Source organism: Artibeus jamaicensis, unplaced genomic scaffold, assembly GCF_021234435.1.
Source record: "Artibeus jamaicensis isolate MK-2021 breed Jamaican fruit bat unplaced genomic scaffold, CSHL_Jam_final contig_64, whole genome shotgun sequence".
NCBI classification, from domain to species: Eukaryota; Metazoa; Chordata; class Mammalia; order Chiroptera; family Phyllostomidae; genus Artibeus; species Artibeus jamaicensis.
The window spans coordinates 1,098,088-1,122,096 of record NW_026521911.1 but is presented as its reverse complement, the minus strand read 5'-3'; the positions used below and the strand labels follow the sequence as shown (position 1 = coordinate 1,122,096).

General features: G+C 43.1%; 1 protein-coding gene across 3 annotated transcripts in view; it reads left to right on the top strand.

Annotated features, from left to right (window-relative positions):
* ANAPC15 (anaphase promoting complex subunit 15) overlaps nt 1–24,009 on the top strand; it is a 95,072-nt gene that overhangs the window by 67,693 nt on the left and 3,370 nt on the right. For 2 of the 3 annotated variants that reach the window (XM_037135747.2, XM_037135748.2), the window contains exon 4: nt 23,478–23,550. In XM_037135747.2, coding sequence (XP_036991642.1) covers nt 23,478–23,550 — 73 coding nt within the window. Of the gene's footprint in view, nt 1–23,417; nt 23,551–24,009 lie in introns of those variants that run through there. The other variant, XM_037135749.2, reaches the window with a different exon arrangement.

The window sequence follows — 24,009 nt, the reverse complement described above, 5'->3', positions numbered from 1 at the left end:
GTATTTGTTGCCATTTTATTGTTCATAGTTTTGATCTTCTCTTTTTTTAATAAGTTCCTTTAACATTTCATGTACTAATGGCTTGGTGGTTATGTACTTCATTAGCCTTACCTTGTTTGGGAAGAACTTTATCTGCCCTTCAATTCTAAATGATTGCTTTCTTGGGTAAAGCAATCTAGGTTGTAGGTCCTTGCTTTTCATCATTTTAAATACTTCTTGCCAGCCCCTTCTTGCCTGCCAAGTTTCTTTTGAAAAATCAACTGACACTTATGGGAACTCCTTTGTAGGTAACTCTCTAGTTTTCTTTTGCTGCTTCAAAGATCCTCTCTTTATCTTTAACCTTTAGCATTTTAATTATAATGTTTCTTGCTGTGGTCCTCTTGGGTCCAACTTGTTTGGGACTCTGTGCTTCCTGGACTTGTATACCTATTTTTTTTGCCAGATTGGGGAAGTTCTCCTTCATTATTTTTTCAAATGAGCTTTCAATTTCTTGTTCTTCCTCTTTTTCTTCTGGCACCCCTATGATTCAAATGTTGGCATGTTCAGAGATATCCTAGGATCTTCTTATTTTCTCCTCATTAAAAAAACATCTTATTTCTTCTGTTTTGGTTAAATGTTTATCTCTTTCTTATGTTCCAAATTATTGGTTTGAATCCCAGTTTCCTTCCCTTCTCTCTTGGTTTTCTGTGGATTATTCTTTATTTCACCTATTGTAACCTTAATTTCTTGCTTTATTTTATTTATTTGTTTGTTTGTTTGTTTATTTAAATTTTTTTGCCTTACTCAAAGAGTTCTCTGAGCATCCTGATAACCGTTGTTTTGAACTTTGCATCAGATATATTGGCTATCTCTTTTCTGCTTAGTTGTCTTTCTAGGGGTTTGTTCTGTTGTTTCATTTAGGCCATATTCCTTTGTCTCCTCAATTTAGCAGCCTCCCTGTGTTTGTTTCTGTGTATTATCCAGAGCTGCTTTTGCTCCTTAGTAGCATGACCTCTGTCAAAAATGCACCTGTAAATTGTGTGGGGTAGAGCCTTAGGTAATTGTTGGCTGTTAATTGGTCATCCCTTTGTAGCTGTGTGGGAAGGGCTTAGAGAGGTGACAAGGCTGCCACCTGACCTCTGGTGGTTTGTCTGGCGCTCACCCTGTTTCCAGTCACTTCACCCTCTTCACTTGTGATAATCGTGCCCTTCCAGCTGCTGCCCTGATGGTGAATCCTGGAGTGGGTGGGTTTGTGTACTTTCTAAGACTGTGCTGGCCCTTTACATGGCAAAAAACTGGCAGTTTTTTCTTGCTGTCCCAACCCCAGGGGTTTTACAGCCTGAGGTAATGGGAATCTGTCTTCTCAGTGCTGGAACCCTGGGCTGTGCAGCCTGGGGCTGGGGTCACCTGCTCCAAAGTTATTACCCCTGTCCATTCCACTCTTGCTGCTGCCACCACCACCTTTCTGTGCCAGACCATCTCTCTGCTTCTCTGCAACTCCATCCCTCCTAGCCATCTGGATGAATATGTCTTCTTTAAATCCTTGATTGTCAGACTTCCATACAACTCAGTTTTCTGACAGTTCTGGGTGTTATTAGTTTTGAGATCTGGTTGTAATTCTTTCTATGGTTATGTGAGGAGGCAAAGCGTGTCTACCTACACTTCTATCTTGAGTGGAAGTCTCTTTTGTTTCTATTTGCGTGAAGTCTTTTTTTTTTAATCTCTTCTATTTCAGTCTGCCTGTGTCTTTTGATCTAAAGAGGGTCTCTTATAAACAGCAGATTTATTGCTCTTATTTTCTTATTCATTCAGCTACCCTATGTGTTTTGATTGGAGCATTTAATCCACTTACATTTAAAGTGATTTTTTAAAAGAATTTATTTATTTATTTTTACAGAGGGTAAGGGAGGGAGAGAAACATCAGTGTGACCTGGCCTGTAACCCAGGCATGTGCCCTGACTGAGAATTGAACAAGTGACCCTTTGGTTCTCAGGCCAGTGCTCACTCCACTGAGCCACACCAGCCAGGGCTAAAGCGATTTTTAAAAAATATTTTACTTATTTATTTCCAGAGAGGGGGTAGGTTGGGAGTAAGAGAGGAAGAGGAATATGCATGTGCTGTGCAAGAGACTGGCCTCTTGCATGCCCCCATCTGGGTACCTGGCTGGCAACCCAGGTTTGTGTCCTGACTGGGAATTGAACCGGTAATGTTTTGGTTTGCCAGCCAGCACTCAATCCACTGAGTCACAATAGCCAGAGCTAAAGTGATTTTTTAAAAATATTTTATTTATTTATTTTTAGAGAGAGAAAGAAAGGGAGAGAAACATCAGTGTGTGAGAGATACGTCAATTGGCTGACTCTCACATCCCCCTACCTGTGAACCTGGCCCACAACCCAGGCATGTGCCCTGACTGGGAATAGATTCAGTGACCATTTAGTTCACAGGCTGACACTCAATCCACTGAGCCACACCAGTGAGGGCTAACATGATTATTGATAAATACATGGTTATTGGTAATTTATTATTTATATTTATGGTTTTTTTCTTTGTATTCTCAAAGAAGGCTCTTTAACATTTCTTGTAGTGTTGGTTTAATGGTGTTGAAGTCCTTCAATGTTTTCTTGTCTCAAGTTTTTTATCTCTTCTTCAATGTTAAATGATAGCCTTGCTGGGTGGAGTAGTTTTAGCCTTAAGTCCTTGGTTTTCATCAGTTTGAATAATTCACTTCAATCCTTTCTCACCTGAAATGTTCCTGTTGGAAAGTCAGCTGACAGTCTTGTAGGAGTTTTCTTGTAGGTAACTAATGGTTGTTCTCTTGTTGCTTTTAAAATTCTGTCTTTGTCTTTAACCTTTGCCATTTTAATTATGATATGTCTTGGTGTGGGCCTTTTTGAGAGTCCATCTTGGTTGGGATTCTCTATGCTTCCTGGGCTTGTATGTCTCTTTCCCTTATAAGATTAAGGAAGTTTTTGGTAATTATTTTTTCAAAAAAATTCTGAGTCCCTTGCTCTCTCTGTTCTCCTTCTGGTACTCCATGATGTATGTGTCATTGTGCTTAAGATCATCCTAGAGATCCCTTAAACTATTCACATTTTTTTTAATTATTTTATTTTATTAGATAAAATATGTGTATATTTATTGTTAATAATAAAAAGATCATAATTAAATTTTTTTGTTTTGATTGGGTATTTTCTGCTACTTTGTCTCCCAACTCACTAATTCAATCTTCTATTTCATCTACTGTGCTCTTCATTTCAGTTATTGTATTTTTCTTTTCCAACTGGTTCTTTTTATGTTTTTTATCTTGTTTTTTGCTTACTTTCTCTTTGTTAAATTTCTCAATGAGTTCCTTAAGCATCCTTGCAATTAGTGTTTTGAACTCTGTGTCTGGTAGTTTGGTTGGTTGCCTCCACTTTGTTCAGTTCTTTTTCTGAAGATTTCTACTGTTCTTTCATTTGGGACATTTTTTTTACCTCCTCATTTTGGCTGTCTTTCTGTGTTTCTATGTATTAGGTAGATCTGCCAGTTTTGTCGGGCTGGCATTATGTAGGAGATGTTCCAGGGGGCCCAGTGGCACAGTTTCCCTAATCACCTAAGCCAGCTGCTCCAGGAGTATCCCTTGTGTGGGTTGTATAGGCCTCTCTATTGTAGTTGAGCCTTGATTGCCATTGGCTTATCAGTAGGTGGAATTGACCCTCAGGCTGACTCACTGGCTATGACCACATTGTACAAGCTACTTTGTGGGGGATGACCCCATGGAGCAGGATTACCCCAACAGGGTCTTGTGCCTTCCCATACCACCCTTTGGGTGTGCTGTTCATGCAGCTAATTGGGTGGTGCTCTGTTGTTGTCTAAAGCCAGCCACTAGGTGTGTTGGTTCTGGGGCCTCTTGTAGGGGCTCCAGTGCGTGTTACTGCCAGATGCTGCCTGTGACTGGTCCAGGGCTACCTGTTAAGAGCTACAAAGCAATCTTCAGTTGGTAGTTGCCTGTGCTGGACTTGGATGCCCATGGAAGGACCAGGCTGTGAACTGACACTGGCTGCTCCCAGTACTAGGCCTGGAGCAGGTCAGAAAAAATGCAGAAGGCAGTTTGAGACCTGCTACAACCAGCCAGCTGCTCCCCATAAAACTCAGCCATGGAAAAAGCCTTGGGTACTATGCAAGTTGGGTGAGGTAGGGTTTCAGGGAGTCTCCAGGGAGGGTCAGATGGTATTCATCAGGTCACTGCAAATTCAGATTTGGCACCAGTGCTGAGCCTGAGGCCCCACACAAAAAGTCACAGTGTACACCCAGGCCAGCCACCACCACTTGAGGCCTGGAGATCTTTACAGTGGGATCTCAGGGAGCCATCAAGGTGGAATGAGTGGAGTTAACCAGGCTCATGCAGATTCAGATTTGGCCACATCTGGGCATAGCTCACCACAGGAAATATGGTGCCTGCTCACTGGCTTGTGGGGTGATGTCTCAACACAGGAACAATGGCAAACATTCCTCCAGCCCTCACCCTTCAGTTTCTTTCAGTTTCACTGAAATGTGCTGCACATTTCAGTTTCTTTCTGTGTGGCGCTTGCACCCTCTGAGCTTGACCAGAACTCAAGAGTTTTTAAGAAAAACTATAGCTCCACGCTTTCCTTCTCAGGAGCACACCCACACCTTTTCCTTCTCCCAGTTCTTCCCCCAGGCACATTATCTTTGCCCTTCTCTCTCCTAAGCTCCAGTGGCTCTTCTTTTGCTTCTGTAACTTGTTTCTTGAGCCCAGCTGGCTCACTTTTAACTGCCTCTGTAACTTTCTAACTAAACTTTCTCTTATAATTTAAAGAAAACAAACAAAACAAAACTAGCTTATGCCAAGGCTGGCTGTTTGCTGCTGAAGAGCCTGGGGTAGTATGGGAGTGGGGTAGGAGGGGCCTGAGGCAGTCCTCAGGATGAAGCAAGTGAAGTTTACCAGGCTAATGATGCAGATTCAGATTTGACTGTGGGAGGAGGGCTCAACACAGGAACAATAGCAGCCATCCCTCCATCCCTTGCCCTGAATCATCTAACTCATTTTCTCCCTATATGTCTCTGGTGTCCTCTCCCCTAGAGCTGCTGTCCCAGAGCCCAGGGTAAGTACCTGCTAACAATAGTCTTCTGTAGGCCCTTTAAGAGGACACTTTGATTTTCAGCTGCCTTTCGTCTCAGACATAGGAGGAATCCCCACTGATTCACAGCCAGATGGTTGGTGGGCTCCTTTTCCTAGCACTAGTGCTCTAGGACTGGGAGCACAGTGTGGGGCTGGGACCCTTAGGTCCTCAGGAGGGACCTCTGCAGTTCAGACTTCCCTCCCAATTCTCAACCACTACACATGCATGTGGGACAAGTCCATTCTGTATCTCCACCCCACTTACCAGTCTTGACGCGGCTTCTTCTTTTTATCCTTAGTTATAAGATTTCTTTTTTTTTTAAAGATTTTATTTATTTATTTCTAGAAAGAGAGGAAGGGAAGGAGAAAGAAAGGAGGAAGAGAAGGAGGTAAGAATCAATGTGTGGATGGACTTCTGGCCAAGATGGAGGCATAGGTAGACAGACTATACCTTCTTGCACAACCAAAAAAGGACAATTTAAAAACAAAAAAACTACCAGAACTGACAGAAAATTGAACTGTATGAAAATCTGACAGCCAAAAAGTTAAATAAGAAACATTCATCCAGACCAGTAGGAAGGGTGGAGAGAGGCATCCAGGCAGAGAGGACTCGCAGCAAGGCAGCAGCAGGCGGACCCGGCGAGGTGGCGGATTGCGGACTGGACAGTTCCATATTTGTGCACACATAAACCGGAAGAAACAACTGGGGAGCAAGATGGACTGCTCAGATCCAGGACCCCAGTGAGGGAAAATAAAGCCTCAAACTACTGATTGATAACACCTGTAGGGATTGAGGCAGCAGGAGAAACTCCCAGCCCCACAGGAGAATTCGTTGGAGAGACCCACAGGGTCCTAGAACATACACAAACCTACCCACACAAGAATCGGCACCAGAAGGGCCCAATTTGCTTGTGCATAGCAGGGAAAGTGACTGAAATCTGACAGAGAGTGGAGCAAATATCATTGTTCCTTCTCAGATCCCACCCCCACATACAGCATCACAACCCAGCAAATTGGGTTGCCCCACCCTGGTGAACATCTGAAGCTCTGCTCCTCACTATGTAACAGGAGTGTCAAGACACACACACAAAAAGGCTCAAATGAAAGAGTAGATCAAAGCTCCGGGAAAAAAATGCAACTAAGCAATGAGGTGATAGCCAACCTATTAGATGCACAGTTCAAAACAATGGTAATCAGAATGCTTACAGGATTGGTTGAATTTGGTCACAAATTAGATGAAAAAATGAAGGCAATGCTAAGTGAAATAAAGGAAAATGTACAGGGAATCAATAGTGATGAGAAGGAAACTGGGACTCACATCAATGGAGTTGACCAGAAGAAAAAAAGAAACATTCAACAAGAACAGAATGAAGAAACAAGAACTTAAAAAAATGAGGAGAGGCTTAAGAACCTCCAGGACATCTTTAAATGTCCCAACATCTGAATCATAGGGTCGCCAGAAGGAAAAGAGGAAGAGAAAGAAATTGAAAACTTATTTGAACAAATAATAAAGGAGAACTTCCCCAATTTGGCAAAGGAAATAGACTTCCAGGAAGTCTAGGAAGTTCAGAGAGTCCCAAACAAGTTGGACCCAAGGAGGAACACACCAAGGCACATCATAATTACATTACTCAAAGTTAAAAATAAGTAGAGAATCTTAGAAGCAGCAATAGAAAAGAAAACAGTCACCAACAAAGGAGTTCCCATCAGCTGATTTCTCAAAAGAGAACTTACAGGCAAGAAGGAGCTGGAAAGAAGTATTCCAAGTCATGAAAGGCAAGGATCTACATCCAAGATTGCTCTATCCAGCAAAGCTATCATTTAGAATGGAAGGACAGATAAAGTGCTTCTCAGATGAAGTCAAGTTAAAGGGGTTCATCATCACCAAGCCCTTATTATATGAAATGTTAAAGAGATTTATATAAGAAAAAGAAGGTTAAAAATATGAACAATAGAATGACATCAAACTCACAGTTATTAAGAACCACACCTAAAACAAAAACAAAAACAAAAGCAAACTAAGGAAACAATTAGAACAGGAACAGAACCACAGAAGTGGAGAACACATGGAGGTTTATCAACAGAAGAGTAGGAGGGGAGAGAACGGGGAAAGGTACAGAGAATAAGTAGAATAAAAGGTAGGTAGAAAATAGACAGGGGGAGGGTAAGAATAGTATAGGAAATGTACAAGCCAAAGGACTTATATGTGTAACCCATGGACATGAACTAAAGTGTGGAAATGTAAATGGGAGGGGGTGTGCAGGGTGGAGGGTAGTGAATTGGGGGAAATGGGATAACTGTAATAGCATAATCAATAAAATATATTTAAAAATAAGAGAAAAATGCCCTGGCTGGTATAGCTCAATGGATTGAGCGCGGGCCTATGAAGCAAAGGGTCGCTGGTTCAATTCCCAGTCAGGGCACATGCCTGGGTTGCGGGCCAGGTCCCCAGTGGGGGACACATTAGAGGCAACCACACATTGATGTTTCTCTCCCACTCTTTCTCCTTCCCTTTCCCCTCTAAAGATAAATAAATAAAATATTTTTTTAAAAAATAAGAGAAAAACTTTATTTTTTCAAGTTACAAGTACTTTATCCTTAGTCTTTATTTCTAAAATTTTATTGAACACTATAAAATTGCTACTAAGCTAGGAAGACAAATGGGATCACCCCTGTTTTGTTTTTGTTTTTTTATAATGATTTTGGGAAAACATCCAAATTCTGTCATTACTTACTTAACTAGTAGAATTCCTCTCCCAGGGCAGGGTCTGTGGTGTCAGTCTGCTTTCAGCACATGGTCCTGCCACGGGTAAATCTATGGTGACCAGGTCAGCATCTGGTTGTGTGGTGCTCACCTCGCCCCATCCTCCTCCTCAGGGCTCCATCACTGCTGAGTACTGACCACAGTCAGCAGCCCTCTACCCTCCTTGCATTGTGTCAGCCTGGGATCAGCACTATATTGCTGGCCTTAAGGTTTTCATTTCCTAAATAGGGACATGTATCCATCTTTCTTCTCTTAGGAGTAGTTTAAAGATATATGTGAAAGTATTTTGTAGCTTATTAAACATTAATGTGCATGGTCATACTGATAGTCACATGTTGAGAACTACTCCACACCAATTAGAATAATAGATGCTTTACTTACTTTGTTGAAGCTTGTAACCCTCACAGTGTACTGCAAGGTTGACATTATTATTCCCAACATACAGATGAGAAAACTGAGGCTCTGGGAGTCAGGTGAATTCTCAAATAGGTAGAAAGTGGAAGAGTTGGGATTCAATGCAATTGGCTCAACTGCAAAGCCCATGCTTTTTTCACTGTAATACTATTTATATACAAGCTCCTATTTTCCTACCCTATCTCCAGGAAATTTAGCTGAGAAACTGCAGCCTATGTGTACTTTTATATAAAACAAATCTCCCCAGAAAACCCCTACATTGTACAATTTTATTTAGTTCTGCTAATGTTTTACCAAATAATGCAGATACAGGAAATATGATATTTTAGAAATAAGAGTATCATGTTACCCCGTGTAAACAAATCAGACATAACACAAAAAGGAAGAACTTAAGACTTCCTTTGCCTTTTTGAAAAAAGCTAGGCAAAACCACAAACCAATAAATATATTAAGGCAATCTATGCCCAGACCAATAACAAGAGCATGTCAAGAACCAAGGGTTATGTTTAATTCAAACCTGTGCAGTGGTGGTGGTGGGGGGGGTCCCTTTTCCCTTATGTGGTGGGTTAAAATAGGAAACAAATCTTTGGCTACTGAGAAGTGAGGTTTGGACTTCTGGCCAAGATGGAGGCACAGGTAAATACACTTTTCTTCCTTGCATAACTACAAGAAGGACAACGACAAATTAAAAAACAAAAAATAACCAGAACTGCCAGAAAATCAAACTGTATGGAAGTTCGACAATCAAGGAGTTAAAGAAGAAATATTCATTCAGATTGGTAGGAGAGGCAGAAACTGGCAGCCGGAGTGGAGGGGATGTGCAGCAAGGTGGCAGCTGGAGGACCAGGCAGGCAAGACAGCTGCTGGTGGACCAGGTGGTCTCACATTTGTGCACATAAACCAGGAGAAACAACTGAGGAGCAAGACAGACTGCACAACATAGGGTCCCAGCTCAGGGAACTAAAGCCTCAAAACCTCTGGCTGTAAAAATCGGTAGGGGTTGCTGCAGCAACTTCATCACAGGAGAGTTTGTTGGGGTGCTGGGCCTCACAGGAGAGTTCATTGGAGAGACCCACAGGGTCTTAGAATGTTCACAAAACCACTCACCCAGGAATCAGCGCCAGAAGGGCCTAATTTGCTTGTGGGTAGCAGAGGAATTGACTGAAAGCTCACCCAGAGTTGAAAAAGCAGCACTGTTCCCTCTTGGATCCCTCCCCCACAAACAGTGCCACAGCAAAGTGGGTTGCCCCATGGTGTTGAATATCTAAGGCTCCGCCCTTTACCATGTGACAAGCACATGGAGACAAAAAAAAATACAAACCAAATGAAAGACCAGATCAAAGCTCCAAAAATAGAACTAAGCAATCAAGAGATAGCCAACCTATGAGATGCAGAGTTTAAAACATTGGTAATTTTTGTGATGCTCACAGAAATGGTTGAGTATAGTTGCAAATAGAGGAAGAAGTGAAGGCTATACAAAGTGAAATAAAAAAAAATATCAGGGAACCAACAGTGATGAGATGGAAACCGGGACTCCAATTGACGATTTGGAGCAGAAGGAAGAAATAAACATTCAACAAGAACAGAATGAAGAAAGAATTCAAAAAAGTGAGGAGAAGCTCAGGAACCTCTGGGAAAACTTTAAACGTTCCAACATCTGAATCATAGGGTTGCCAGAAGGAAAAAAGGAAGAGAAAGAAATTGAGAACTTATTTGAACAAAGAATGAAGGAACACTTCCCCAATTTGGCAATGGAAATAGACTTCCAGGAAGTCCAGGAAACTCAGACAGTCCCAAACAAGCTGGACCCAAGGAAGCACACACCAGGGTACATTATAATTACATTATACAAGATTAAAGATAAGGAGAGAATCTTAAAAGTAGCAAGAGAAAAGGAGACAGTTACCTACAAAGGAGTTCCCATTAGACTGTCAGCTGATTTCTCAAAAGAGACCTTACAGGCAAGAAGGAGCTGGAAAGAAGTATTCCAAGTCATGAAAGGCAGGATCTACATCCAAGTTGCTCTGTCCAGCAAAGCTATCATTTAGAATGGAAGGGCAGATAAAGTGCTTCCCAGATAAGTTCAAGTTAAAGGGGTTCATCATCACCAAGCCCTTCATATGAAATGTTAAAGGGAATTATCTAAGAAAAAGATGATTAAAAAGATGAACAATAAAATGACAACAAACTCACAACTATCAACAACTGAACCTAAAAACAAAAGCAAACTAAGCAAACAACTAGAAGAAGAACAGAATCACAGAAAAGGAAATCACATGGAGGGTTATCAGCTGGGAGAGGGAGCAGGGAGAATGGGGGGAAAGGTACAGGGAATAAGAAGCATAAATGGTAGGCAAAAAGTAGACAGGGGGAGGTTGAGAATAGTATAGGAAATGTAGAAGCTGAAAGAATTATAGGTACAACCAATGGATATGAACTAAGGGGCGGGAAATGCCAGTGGGAGGGTGGGTGTCAGGCGGAGGAGAATAAATGGGAGAAAAAAAATGGACAACTGTAATAATATAATCAATAAAATATATTAAAAATAAGAGAAGTGAGGTCTATGTCCTCTCCCCTTGAATGTGGACAGACTCTGAGACTGATTTGACTAATACAATATCACCTCTGCCAGTTTCTAGCTCCAGGCCTTAAGGGACTGTTATGGACTGAATGATCGTGTCTCTCCAAAGTTCGCATGTTAAAACCCTACCCAGCCCCAAGTGATGACATTAGGAGTGGGGCGTTGGGAGGTGGATAGGTTTAGATGAGGTGATTAGGATTAGCTAAGATTAGTACCTGTGTAAGAGCTTGCTTTCTCTCTCTGCTCTCCACACATCAGGCTATGTTGAGAAGTCAGCAGTCTACAGCTGAAGAGGGTCGTCACTGGAAATGACCATGCTGGCACCCTGATCTTGGACTTTCAGCCTTCAGAACTATGAGAAATAAATTTCTGTTGTTTAAAACCCCCAGTCTATAACATTCTGTGATAGCCCCACCCCCAAAATTGACTGAGACAGGCAGTGGCAGCTTCTATTTCTTGTATCTTGGAATACCAGCTCTTAGATCCCTAAGTCACCATGTAAGCAGACTAATATCCTGCTGGAGATGCCCAGGGACTAGCTAGAGAGAAGGGGCTTATAGCTAAGGCCAACCTTCCCACAGTACCTGCCCTACTGCCAAGCATCTGAATAAAACCATCTTGGATGCTCAAGACCAGCCCAGACACTAGCTGAATATCACCAGGTGACCCTGGTCACTGACACAGGGAGCAGAAGCATTATCCAGCTGAGTCTTGCCCAAATTTCTGGCCTCACAAAAATCTTGAAAGATAATAAAAGAGCTATTACTCTTTTTTAAATTTTAAATATATTTTATTGATTATGCTATTACAGTTGTCCCATTCCCCCCTTCATTCCCCTCCACCCTGCACACCCTCTCCCACCCATATTCCCCCCCTTTAGTTTATGTCCATGTGTCTTAAGTTCTTTAGCTTTTACATTTTCCATACTATTCTTGCTCTCCCCCTGTCTATTTTCTATCTACCACCTATGTTACTTATTCTCTGTACCTTCTCCCCCCCTCTCCTCCTTTCACTCCCCTGTTGATAACCTTCCGTGTCATCTCCATTTCTGTGATTCTGTTCCTGTTCTAGTTGTTCCCTTAGTTTGTTTTTATTTTAGGTGTACTTGGTTTTTTAAAATATTTTACTTATTTATTTTTAGAGAGAGGGGACAGGAAGGAGAAAGAGTGGGAGAGAAACATCAATGTGTGGTTGCCTCTCATTATTTGTTAATATAAGTTTTCCACTTGTTGCTGATCCTCTTCCCTTTCTGGTACCCTTATAATTCAGATGTTGGAACATTTAAAGATGTCCTGGAGGTTCCTAAGCCTCTCCTCACTTTTTTGAATTCTTGTTTCTTCATATTTTTCTGTTTGGTTGTTTCTTTTCTTCCTTCTCGTCCACTCCATTGATTTGAATCCTGGTTTGCTTCCCATCACTATTGGTTCCCTGTGCATTTTTCTTCATTTCACTTAGCATAGCCTTCATTTTTCATCTAATTTGCAACCAAATTCAACCAGTTCTGTGAGCATCTGATAGGTTGGCTAACTCTTGGTCACTTAGTTGTATTATTTCTGGAGCTTTGATCTGTTCTTCTGTTTTGGCCGGTTTTTTGGGTTTTTTTTTTTTTGGTCTTGTTACGCCTGTTATGTAGTAAGGGGTGGAGCCTTAGGTATTCACCAGGGTGGGGTAATCCAAGTGCTGGGTTGTGACCCTGTATGAGGGGATGGGGTCCAAGAGGATACAGTGGCACTTGTTCAGCTGTCTGTTGCATCTCAGTCCCTTCTGCTGCTTCTCCCAAGCAAACTGGGACCTTCTGGTGCTGATTCCTGTGTGGGTAGGTTTGTGTATGTTCTAGGACCCTGTGGGTCTCTCCAATGAACTCTCCTGTGAGGCTGGGAGTTTCTCCCTCCACCTCAATCCCCGCAGTTGTTTTTAGTTGGTGTTTTGAGGCTTTATTTACTGGTGCTGGGACCCTGGGTTGCATAGTCTGTCTCACTCCCCAGTTATCTGCGCGCATATGTGGGACTGCCTCCAGTCAGCCAGCCACCTTGAACGTGGAGCCCCGCTTCACTGTCACTGCCTTGCTGGGTCTGCCCATTGCCACCCCATGCCCAGGGTCTGCCAGCCACCGCCTGCACCCCTGGAGTGCCTTCCTGTGCTGTGATCCCTCTCCGCTGGGCCGCTGGGCCGCTGGACTCTGCCCCACTGGACTCTGCCCCACTGGACTCTGCCCCGCCTACTCGTCTGGATGAATGTGTCTATTTCAGCTCCTTGGCTGTCCGACTTCCATACAGTTCACTTTTCTTTCAGTTCTGGTTGTTATTTTGTTTCTAAATTGTTGTTGCCCTTATTTTGGTTGCGTGAGGAGGCACAGTGTGTCTACCTATTCCTCCATCTTGGCCGGAAGTCTCCAAGAGAGCTATTACTTTAAGCTACTATGTTTGTTTGATTTTTTAACTTTGTATTTCTGACTTAGAAATAATCTCTGAGTTAGAGAAAAAAATTGGGAAAGTAGTAAAGAGAGGGTTCCCATATACTTTTCATCTGGCTTCCTCAAATGTTGATGGACATTTAACCTAAGCACTGTACTAAAGGGGCTCGAGACAGGCCTCCCCAAGATGTGTTAGTTTGGTATGTGGATTATTTTGAATTGAAAATACACCATTTGTGGTACATATGTGTATATATTAGGTGATGTGCTGCGAGCATGCAAGAAGAAGAGCTAACTTGGTCTGGAGCCTCAGGGGGCGCTCTTTGAGACCTAAATAAAAGAGGGGCAGAACTGGCTCATTGAAGAGGGGGCACAGCATTCCAGGCAGATGAAAGTATCATGCAAAGGCTCTGAGGCAGGAAGCAAGTTAGTGGGTCTGAGAACTGCAAGGCTGATGTGGTTGGTGTATAGAAAGCAAGGTGGAGCCCTGGCTGGTGTGGCTCAGTGGACTGAGCACGGGCCTGAGCACGGGCCTGCGAACCAAAGGGTTGCTGGTTTGATTCCCGTCAGGGCACATGCCTGGGTTGTGGGCCTGGTCCCCAGTAGAGGGCATGCAAGAAGCAACCACACATTGATGTTTCTCTCTCTCCTTCCCTTTCTCTCTCTCTAAAAAAAAAAAAAAAAAAAGTAAGCAAGGTGGAGGTTGGGTCTAGGTGAGGGTGGAAGACAGGGCCAGATATTGCCTGGCAAGGACTTCAGCTTACAGTGTAAAAGCAATGAGCAGCCAGGGAAAGGTTTTAGGATGCTGTGTGAGATTTGGAGTGGGTGCAGGAAACTAGTCAGTTATTACAGTAGGCCAGGTTCCCGGGGGTGATTGCCTGAACGAGGGAGGGATTGGTGATGGAAAAGAGATGGGGCAGAGAATCTAGGAGTGAAAGGGAGCTGTTGGGAACCAGAATCTCCAGGTCTCCAACAGCACTGCAGTAGTGGAAAATTAAGTGACTGGTTGCTCCCCATAAACCCATCTTCCAAAACAGTACCTACTCAACAGACTTTTTAAAAATTAATTTATTTTCTGCCCTGGCTGGTGTAGCTCAGTGGATTGAGCGCGGACCTGCAAACCAGACAATCACGGTTCGATTCCCAGTCAGGGCACATGCCAGGGTTGCAGACCAGTTCCCTGCAGGCCAATTCCCAGCAGGGGATGCATGAAAGGCAACCATACATTGATGTTTCTCTCCCTCTCTCCTTCCCTTCCCCCCTAAAAATAAATAAATAAAATTTTTAAAAAAATTAATTTATTTTCAAAATTGTGGGGAAATGTACATAATACAAAATTTACCTTTTTTATTTTATATGCATTTTATTTTTTTTAAATATTTTATTTATTTATTTTTTGAGAGAGGGGAAGGGAAGGAGAAAGAGTGGGAGAGAAATATCAATGTGTGGTTGTCTCTCATGCGTCCCCTGCTGGGAACTGGCCTGCAACCCAGGCATGTGCCCCGACTGGGAATTGAACCGCAATACTCTGGTTTGCAGGCCCGCGCTCAATCCACCGAGCCACGCCAGCCAGGGCTATTTTATTTTTTATTACATACTCTTTATTGTTGTTCAAGTACAGTTGTCTCCATTTTTACCCCACCACGGCCCCACCCATCCCCACCTCCCACCCTGGATCTTAAACCCTTTTGGCTTTGTATCCTTTTTACATGTTTCTTGATGGTCCTTCCCTTATTATCTCCCCTCTCCTCTCTGGTTACTGTTAGTTTGTTCTTTACTTCAAAGTTTTATCATTTTAAGATGTGTAGTTCAGTGACATCAAGTATACCCCCAGTGCTGAGGAGCCATCCCCGCGTGGCACACGCCTCCATAACTTCCCTAACTGGAGCTCTGCACCCGTTGGACACTCACCCCATGTCCTCCCCCCAGCCCCTTCGTCTGCCGCTCTACTTCTCATGTCTGTGAACTTAGTGGAATTCTTAGATTTTGTCCTTTTGTGACTGGTTTATCTCCTTTAGCATAATGTCCTCTAGATTTACCCATGTTGATACTCACCAGTTTTTGAGGTGAAAACTGGAGTACGTTGGTGCAAAGATCACTAAAACATCGGTGTAAAGGCTGAGGAGGCGGAGCGAAAGGAAGGCTGTGAGACATGTGGTCAAAGGCTGAGGCGTTTGCTCTGTGCTTTCTTCACAGCAAACAGGGAGCAGCCCCTTTTATGACTGTACCACACCCCACTGATAGCCTGCTGAAGTCTCTGGCTGTTCCTGCCTGTGTCTGCTCGGGTGTGTAAGACAGTGTGATCCAGTGTCTATATGGCTGTGAGGATGGAGGTGCATCCCTATGTATTCATTTTCTATTGGTGTCATAACAAATTATAACAAACTTAATAGCTTAAAGCAACACAAATTTATTATATTACAGTTCTGTAAGTTATAAGTCCAACATGGGTCTCGCTGGGCTACAGTCAGTTTCTAGAAAGTACTGCATTCCTTTCTGGAAGCTCTAGATGAGATTGGTTCTCTTGCCTTTTCCAGCTTCTAGAGGCCTCCTGCATTCTTTGACTCTTGACCCCTTCCTCTATTTTCAAAGCCAGCCATGTAGCATCTCTCTAACTCTTCTTCCTTCCTCATGGCCTTTTTTTCTGACCACTGAAAATCAAAAAGACTTTTGATTTTCAGATTTTCAGCATTCATGTAAACTCTCCTCATTTTAAAGTCCTTAACCTTAATCACATCTACAGTGCCCCCTTTTGCCTATATAATAATATCCATAGGTTATGGGATTAGGACACAGACATCTTTCGGGGGGAGTATTTATTCTGCATCACACTCCTGCATACTAGGAGGGTGTGGTGGTAAGTGTGTGTGTGTGTGCATGATTGTATAGGTTTGTGCCCCCTCAGCTATTGCTGCCAACACAGTGGGCCTCTCTTACCATTTCTTGATTGTTTTTGCTTTGGTCAGAGTGAGGAAGCCTTAGCTGCAGTAAGCAAATACATGCAAAACAACCATTCAAATCAGGACCTGACAAGCACCCCTCCTGGGGCTGCTTTCTAGGGCACTGAAAGAGAATCCAAAGGGATTGCTTCTAGCTCACCCATCTATCCTAAACTCAGGGTCAGCGCAGAGAGGCCCCAGTAATTGTTTACTGACCAGAAAATAAATGAGGTGTTGAGTGACCCTGAGGGAGAAGGAAACATATACAAGGCAAAGTACAGTGCCTCCCACCCAGAGGCTCTCCAGCCTCCCACAGCATCCCTTTCACATATCATACTCTTCTGTTGGGACAATCTGCTCATTGACCCCACATCCCAGCACCTGCTCACAGGGACCCCTCCCACTTGGAAGATTTCCTCTTTCCCTCCTTCTCTCTGACTCTGTAACTCAGAAGTATCCTTTAAGACCCAGATGAAGTCTCCCCTGCTCAATGAAGCCTTTTTCAACATCTCCTTACTGTCTTCCAAGGATATGTGTCACTCTTTGAGGTCAGGGCACTGTCATGAAGTCCTGTTTCTCTCACAGTGCCCACCACCAAGATGGCAATGACCAGGCCCTGTGCTAAGCACACCACACCCTTTCAGGTCTATGTGCTTTTGCACATATTATCCCCTCTTGTCTAAAATGCCCTTTTCCTCCTGCAAGGTCCCCTTTCCCTGGAGAGCCCTCCCCACATCCTCCTCCACACATTGCCTTTCTCTTCTCAATGTTCATACTCTTCTCAGAAGCTATTTCCAATGTAGCATTTGTAGCATATAGTCACAAGAACTAATAATTCCATTCCATTAAACTGAAGGAAAAACTCATATTGTACAAACATTTTGAGTGACCACTCTACGCCAGGTCCTGTGCTAGGTGCTGAGGAAGTACAGATGAACCGTGCCTGCCCTAGAATCTAATAATTTGCTTTATGCTTTCCAAACTAGACTGGGGGCTTCTAGAGGATGAGGACTCAGATCTGATTCTTCTGTGGGACCCCATCACCAAGCACAGACCAGCCCATAAGAAAGCTTTGAGGAGGTTTTCTTGAGACTTCCTGTCAAGATGGCAGTATAGGTAAACACAGCTTGATTCCTTGCACAACCACATCAAAATTACAACTAAAACATAGAACAACCATAACTCAGAACCATCAGAAATAGAGTTGAATGAAGTCTGACATCTACAGAATTAAAGAACACACATCCATCCAGACTGGTAGGAGGGGTAGAGATGCAGAATGGGCTGGTCCCACACCCATATGTGGTGGATAAAAGTTCAGGAGGAATATCTCAGGACCTGCCAAAAGTAATCAGGTCTCAACCACAAGAGGAGAGTGTACTCAGCGCACGTGAAGGGTGCACCTTAAGTACCCAGTTTGGATGACAGGGAAGGCTGTGCCACTAGATCCTATAGTATATACCTACAACATTAGGCCATGCTACCAAGACAGGGAGTCATAGCAGCTCTACCTAATACATAGAAACAAATACATGGAGGCTGCCAAAATGAGGAGGCAAGAAATGTGGCCCAAATGAAAGAGCAGATCAAAATTCCAGAAAAAGAACTAATCAAAATGGAGATAAGCAATCTATCAGATATACAGTTTAAAATACTGATTATAAGGATACTCAAGGAACTTAGTGAGGACCTCAAGAGCAGAAAAAAGATCCAGTCAGAAATGAAGTATACACTAATTAAAATAAAGAACAGTTTACAGGGAAACAACAGTAGAGTGGATAAAGCCAAGAGTCAAATCAATAATTCGAAATATAAGGAAACAAAAAAACAACCAATCAGAGCAACAAGAAGAAAAAAGAATTAAAAAAAAATATGAGGATAGTGTAAGCAGCCTCTAGGACAACTTCAAGCAATCCAACATTCACATCACAGGGGTAACAGAGGAGAAGAAAAAGAGCAAGGAACTGGAAATTTATTTGAAAAAATAATGAAAGAAAATTTCCCTAATTTGGTGAAGGAAGGAAAATAGACAGGCAAGTCCAGGAAGCACAGAGTCCCAAGCAAAATGGATGCAAAGAGGCCCACTTCAGGACACATTATAATTAAAATGCTAAAGGTTACAGATAAAGAGATAATCTTAAAAGCATCAAGGAAAAGCAGTTAGTTACCTACAGGGGAATTCCCATTAGACTGTCAGGTGACTTCTCAAAAGAAACTTCACAGGCTAGAAAAGATTGGCAAGAAATATTCAACATTATGTAAGACAGGGACCTACAGCCAAGATTGCTCTACCCAGCAAAGCTATCATTTAGAATCAAAAGGCAGATAGTTTCCCAGAAAAGAAAAAACTAAAGGAGCCCTAGCTGATGTGGCTCAATGGATTGAGCACTGGCCTGTGAACCAAAGGGTTGCCTGTTCAGGTCCCAGTCTTGGCACACGCCTCCATTACGACCAGATCCCCAGTGGGCGGGGGTGGGGGGGCAGCCACATAGTGATGTTTCTCTCCCTCTCTTTCTCCTTCCCTTCCCCTCTCTAAAAATATATAAATAAAATCTTTTTTTTAAAAAAAGAAACTAAAAGAGTTTATCATCACCAACCCATTATTATATGAAATGTTAAGGGGGCTTATTTAAGAAAAGAAGATCAAAACTATGAACAATAAGATGGCAACAAATACATATCTATCAACAATTGAATCTGAAAAACAACCTAAGCAAACAAGAACAGAGACAGAATCATGGATACGGAAAGCATTTTGATGGTTGCCAGATGGGAGGAGGGTATGGGGGAATGGGTGAAGAGGTCAGGAGATTAAGAAGTATAAATAAGTACTTACAGAATGGCCCTGAGGATGTAAATTACAGTAAAGGAAATGGAGTAGCCAAAGAATCTACACATGACTCATGGACACGATGATGTCGGGATTGCCAGAGGGAATGGGGAAGGGTGGGTGGAGGGGACCATGGGGGGAAAAATCAGGACAACTGTAATAACATAATCAATAAAATATAATTTAAAAAGGAAGAAAGCTTTGAGGGGTGAGTAAAAGATTAAAATATTTTAGTTGTAGCTTCAATTCAGACAAGCCACTTCACTTTCCAGAGCCTCACATTTCTTATATCCCAACTGGGGACAGGATGCCCAGGGCTGGGTTGAGAATAAGAGGAAGCTATGAATGTGAAAGCCCTTTGGAGATCAAATATCCTGTGGTATGCATGAAAGATAGTGACAGTCCCCTCTGTTCCCTGCCAGGGCCTGCTATACACCTCAGGAATTGTAGAAGAAGCTCTCACTAGCATTGAATTCACACCAGTCTGCTCTTGCCCTTCCTGAATCTGGGAGAAATTTCTGTACAGAGCCATTTCCTCTCCAGCCTATGGGCTCCGACTGTTGGGAAATCACCATTGTGCTTCTGGCTTTCAGTCCAGGCCCTGGCTTCTGTAAAATACAATGAAAGAGAAGATAACATCTCAGGACAGAAAGGGACAGGTCTGGGGAGAGTCTTCCTGGAAGTCACATCAGAGCTGGAGACAAGGTTGGGATATTATGTCAGAAAAACACAGAAACTGGGAGATGGGGAGGGGCCTGCCTGGGGTTTCCAGCAAGTCAGCAATAAGGCCAAAGAAGACCCCAAACCTTAGCTTCCATACTGTCCACTCTGTCTAAATGCCACAAAGTCCTTCCCCATCTGAGTCCCCCTAGTCTTTCTCTCTCCTTTCCCAGACACCTGCCCACATGATTTTTACTGTTCTCCAAACACATCTGCTTTCAACTGCATGCCCTTGTATGTTGTATACTTCTGTGCATCGCCTTCTCTCACTTATCTACCCAGTGAACTTTTATTCATTTCTCAAAGTCCATTCAAATGTCTCCTTTCTTGGAACAAAAGTATAATCCCAAACATAAACACAGTTTATCCAGAACTCATTCATCTCTCTCTCCTCCGTGCTTTCATAACACTCTCTACATACATTGATTTGAACATTTAATACGGTCTTCTATAATTGTCTCTGTCCTCACTACACTGTATTTTTCTATAGGACAGGGATTATTTCTGCTTAACCCCTCTGTCCAAGGGCCTATCATGGTGTCCAGCACTTGGTTGGCACTTAGTAAATATTGAACAAACACTGAAATAAAGGAAATGAGGCAAATTACTTAACCTCTTAGAGTCTTAGTTTTATTATCCTTGAAATGAAAGAAAGTCAAACATTTGGCAAGGATAAATAATGAATGTAAAACAAATGCCACCATGTATTGACTCAGTTGCCAGAGCCCAAATGGGCAACTATTCAAAATTTCCACTTATTTCTTTCCCTTTTTCCTTCCTCCAGGTAACCAGTCACCATGACTTGCTGGCTGTCTTAAGTTAGTAAGAAACTCTAGGTTACTAAGGAATTTCCATCAGGCCAGAGCTGTCAGGAAGGAAGGGAAGCAAAGAGTGCTGGAGGGAGGGATCCTGTAAGGAAAAGAAGCAGGAGGAGAAAATAATGGGGACATAAATCACAGGGGAGCAGGTAAAGGGTCCAGGAAAAGGGAGAGATCAGGATGGGTCCAAGGGACATAGAAACCACCCAGTCTGTGCCCTCAAGGAGCTCATGGTCTGCTGGGGAAACATAGAAACACAATTTTGTGCAGAAACAAGCTGTAGTAGATCACCATTTCCTTCCTGATACCCCTTCTTTACTTGTCTTCCAGGGTACCATCCAACGTGCCAGGCTTTCCTATCTTTCTGGCTTTCCTTCTCGGTCTCATTTGCTGCTTCTCCTAGTTTTTTCAAATTCTGAATTTTGAAGGAAACTATTTTCCATCTATACTCACTCCTTTGGTGAATTCATCCAGACCCATGGCTTTAAATACCATCTATGTGCTGATGACTCCCAAACTGGTATCTCCAGCCTAGACATCTCTCCAGCCTGGTTCTCTCTCCTGACTCTCAGGCTTATATTCCCCTTTGCCCCCTCAACAACTCTAATCTAATGAATCTCATACCCAACACACTCAAAGATGATTTCCAGATAGTTTTCTCCAAAATCAGCCCTTCTCTTATCTTTCCCATCTCAAGAAGTGGCAGTGCCAGTCTTCTAGTTGTTCAGGCCAAAAATCTTGGCTCCTTTCTTCCTCTGGTACTCTATATCCAGTCTGTCAGCAAACATTGTTAATGTCTACCTTCTAAATATAGTTGACTCTTGCACAACATGGGTTTGAACTGCACAGGTCCACTTAAAGGGGATTTTTAAAAGTAAATACCAGTATTGTGTTTTATTCACGGTTGGGAGTCCGCAGGTATAGAAGGCCAACTATAGGCATTGATTCATATAGGGAAATTGAGCATTTGTAGGGATTTGGGGGGAGGGAGGCGGTCCTGGGGCAAATCCCTTGCAGATACTGAGGGACAATTTAAGTTTTGAAGGAGTCAAAAGTTATATGCAGATTTTCAACTCTGCGTGGGTTGGTTCTGAGCTCTGCATTATTCTCAGTCAACTGTGTATTCAAAATTCAATCATTTCTCATCTCCCACCTCTGGATTATTATCCCAATTATGCCAGTTGGTCTCCCTGCTTATTCTACTGCCCCTCCTAAATCTAATCTTCATAGACTAGATGGAATAACTCTGCTAAAATAGAAATCAGATTCTGTAGATCCTCTCCTCAAAACCCTTCTCAGGATCCTGAACATGGGGTAAAAGTTGAAGTCCTTATTATGGCCTGAAAGGCTGTGCTCTCTGGCTCCTGCTACCTCTCAGTATTCTCTTACCCTTCCCAAGGTACACTGTGTTCCAGCTATTTCTAGGCCCTTTGCACTTGCTGTCCCTGAAATGCTCTTCCCTAAAAATCAGAACAGTGTGCTTTCACTCCCTCTCTCTCTCTCTTTCATTTTCTTCTTCCTTGGCTTCCCTATCTAAAATAAAACCTCTCCTCCTGCCAGTGTGTTTTTTCCTCCCACTTTTCTGATTTATTTTGACTTTGTAGTATTAACTGAAATCTTAAACTACGGTATATATTTTATTCATCTTTACTATTTATCTCTCTCACTAGAATGGAAACTGCATGAGGAGAGAGGGTTTTTTTTTTTTTGTCCATTTTGTTCACTATTGTATATCCACTACTTAAGACTATTTACAGGCATATAAGGAGGCACTCAATAGGTATTTGATGAATGAATGAATGAATGAATGAATGAATGAATGAATGAATGAAAAGGGTGGACATTTCCATGAGGCAAATTTTACTCATTAATGAAAAACTAACAAGCAGAGCTGCTTGAAAATGCAGTACAACCTCTTAAAGATGTTATCTCACAAACTTGACATCAGTCCAGAATAGCAGGAAGGTGGGGCAGAGATTATGATGCCATTTGAAGAATCATTCCAGGGAAAAGACTTGTTAAAGGTCTCCATCTTGTTGGGGCAGGAGTGTATTTGTGTTTTGCTGGCCCTGGAAGAGGCTGATGAGAGTTGGAGTTTAGTGGAAGTGGGTTCAAAGATCTCTTGCCAGAAGGCATGAGGTTCTCTAAAAGGAGCGTGAGTCAGAGGTTACAAGTACAGAGACATCAGCAAAAGAATGGGAAAAATGATGAGGCTGACCACTAAGCGAATTTGGCCCTGGTCTGAAAAGGGCAGCTGAATTCCTCAGCAGCAGAGGAATTCAGCAAGAATTCAGCAATGCCTGAAGCTAACTAGTTGGTTAAGCCCTTACATAATCTCGATTACAGAGACAGGTGAGACCGCTCCTGGTTGCAGTTTGGCTTCCCCACTACTGTGGGGTGTTTGAGGCAAGAACCAATGTTCCTAGATTTATCCTAAGCTTCTTGTAGAGTCCGAATTACAGCTGGGACTGAAATATTTTCCGCTTAAGGCATACATAAATGAATGTATGCACCCAAATGGGAAACTGAGCGTTAAAAGCAGACTAATTTTCATAGTACGCAGCAGAACGATCAGGATCACTATTAACTCAGGTGACTCCCAGATGTTTTTCAGAAGGGGTTGACAAGGTCACCTACACTTTGTAGGCAGGGGGCGGGGTTAAATGGAGTGGAGGCAGGCCGGGAGTGGGGAGTGGGGAGTGAAGGGGCGGTTCGGGGGTGAAAGGCTGGCAGACTGGAGAGGCTGATTGGCTGAGATTCAAGGCGGGGCCGAAAGTAGGCTCGACAAATTTCTATCTCCAACAACGTGACTAAGGTGCATAACATCACATCCGGTCTAGTAGGCGGGAGCGGGAAACAAAAGGAGACCAATGACGCATGCGTTTGGTATACGCCAGGTTCTGGTGGGTCCTTCCGCTCAGGCGGAGAGAAGTGCTTCCGGGTCGCTGCCGGCAGCCTCCTCCCGGCGCGGTAAGTACAGAAGCAAAACTGCTTCTGCTGTCTCCTTGTCCCTTCCTCCTTCCCCCAGAGAAACTCCATTCCCCTGACCCGCCTCCTCGGGAGCTCTGTGTTCCGACTCCTTTTTTATATTAAAGAGCGCCGGCTCATTGGCCGCTTCCGCGAGACTAAGCTCCACCCCACCACGCAAGATCCGTCAGTCATTGGTGTCACTTCTTGTCACCCAGCATTTCTTCCAGTTAATTGGCCCTATTCAAGCCCCGCTCCTTTCTCTGTTAGCAACCCTATAAGGTGCCTCTCCGAATCCCGCCTTTGCCTTCTTTCTGTTGGTCAATCTCATGGTCATTATCATAATAAGCAAAGAATGGGCGGTGGCTTTGCGGTGAGGGGTTGGGTTTTCGGAGCCTTGGTTTCTGTCCCACTCAGTGCTGGGACATCAGGGATGGTGCTGTTTTACTTGTTACATAGGCT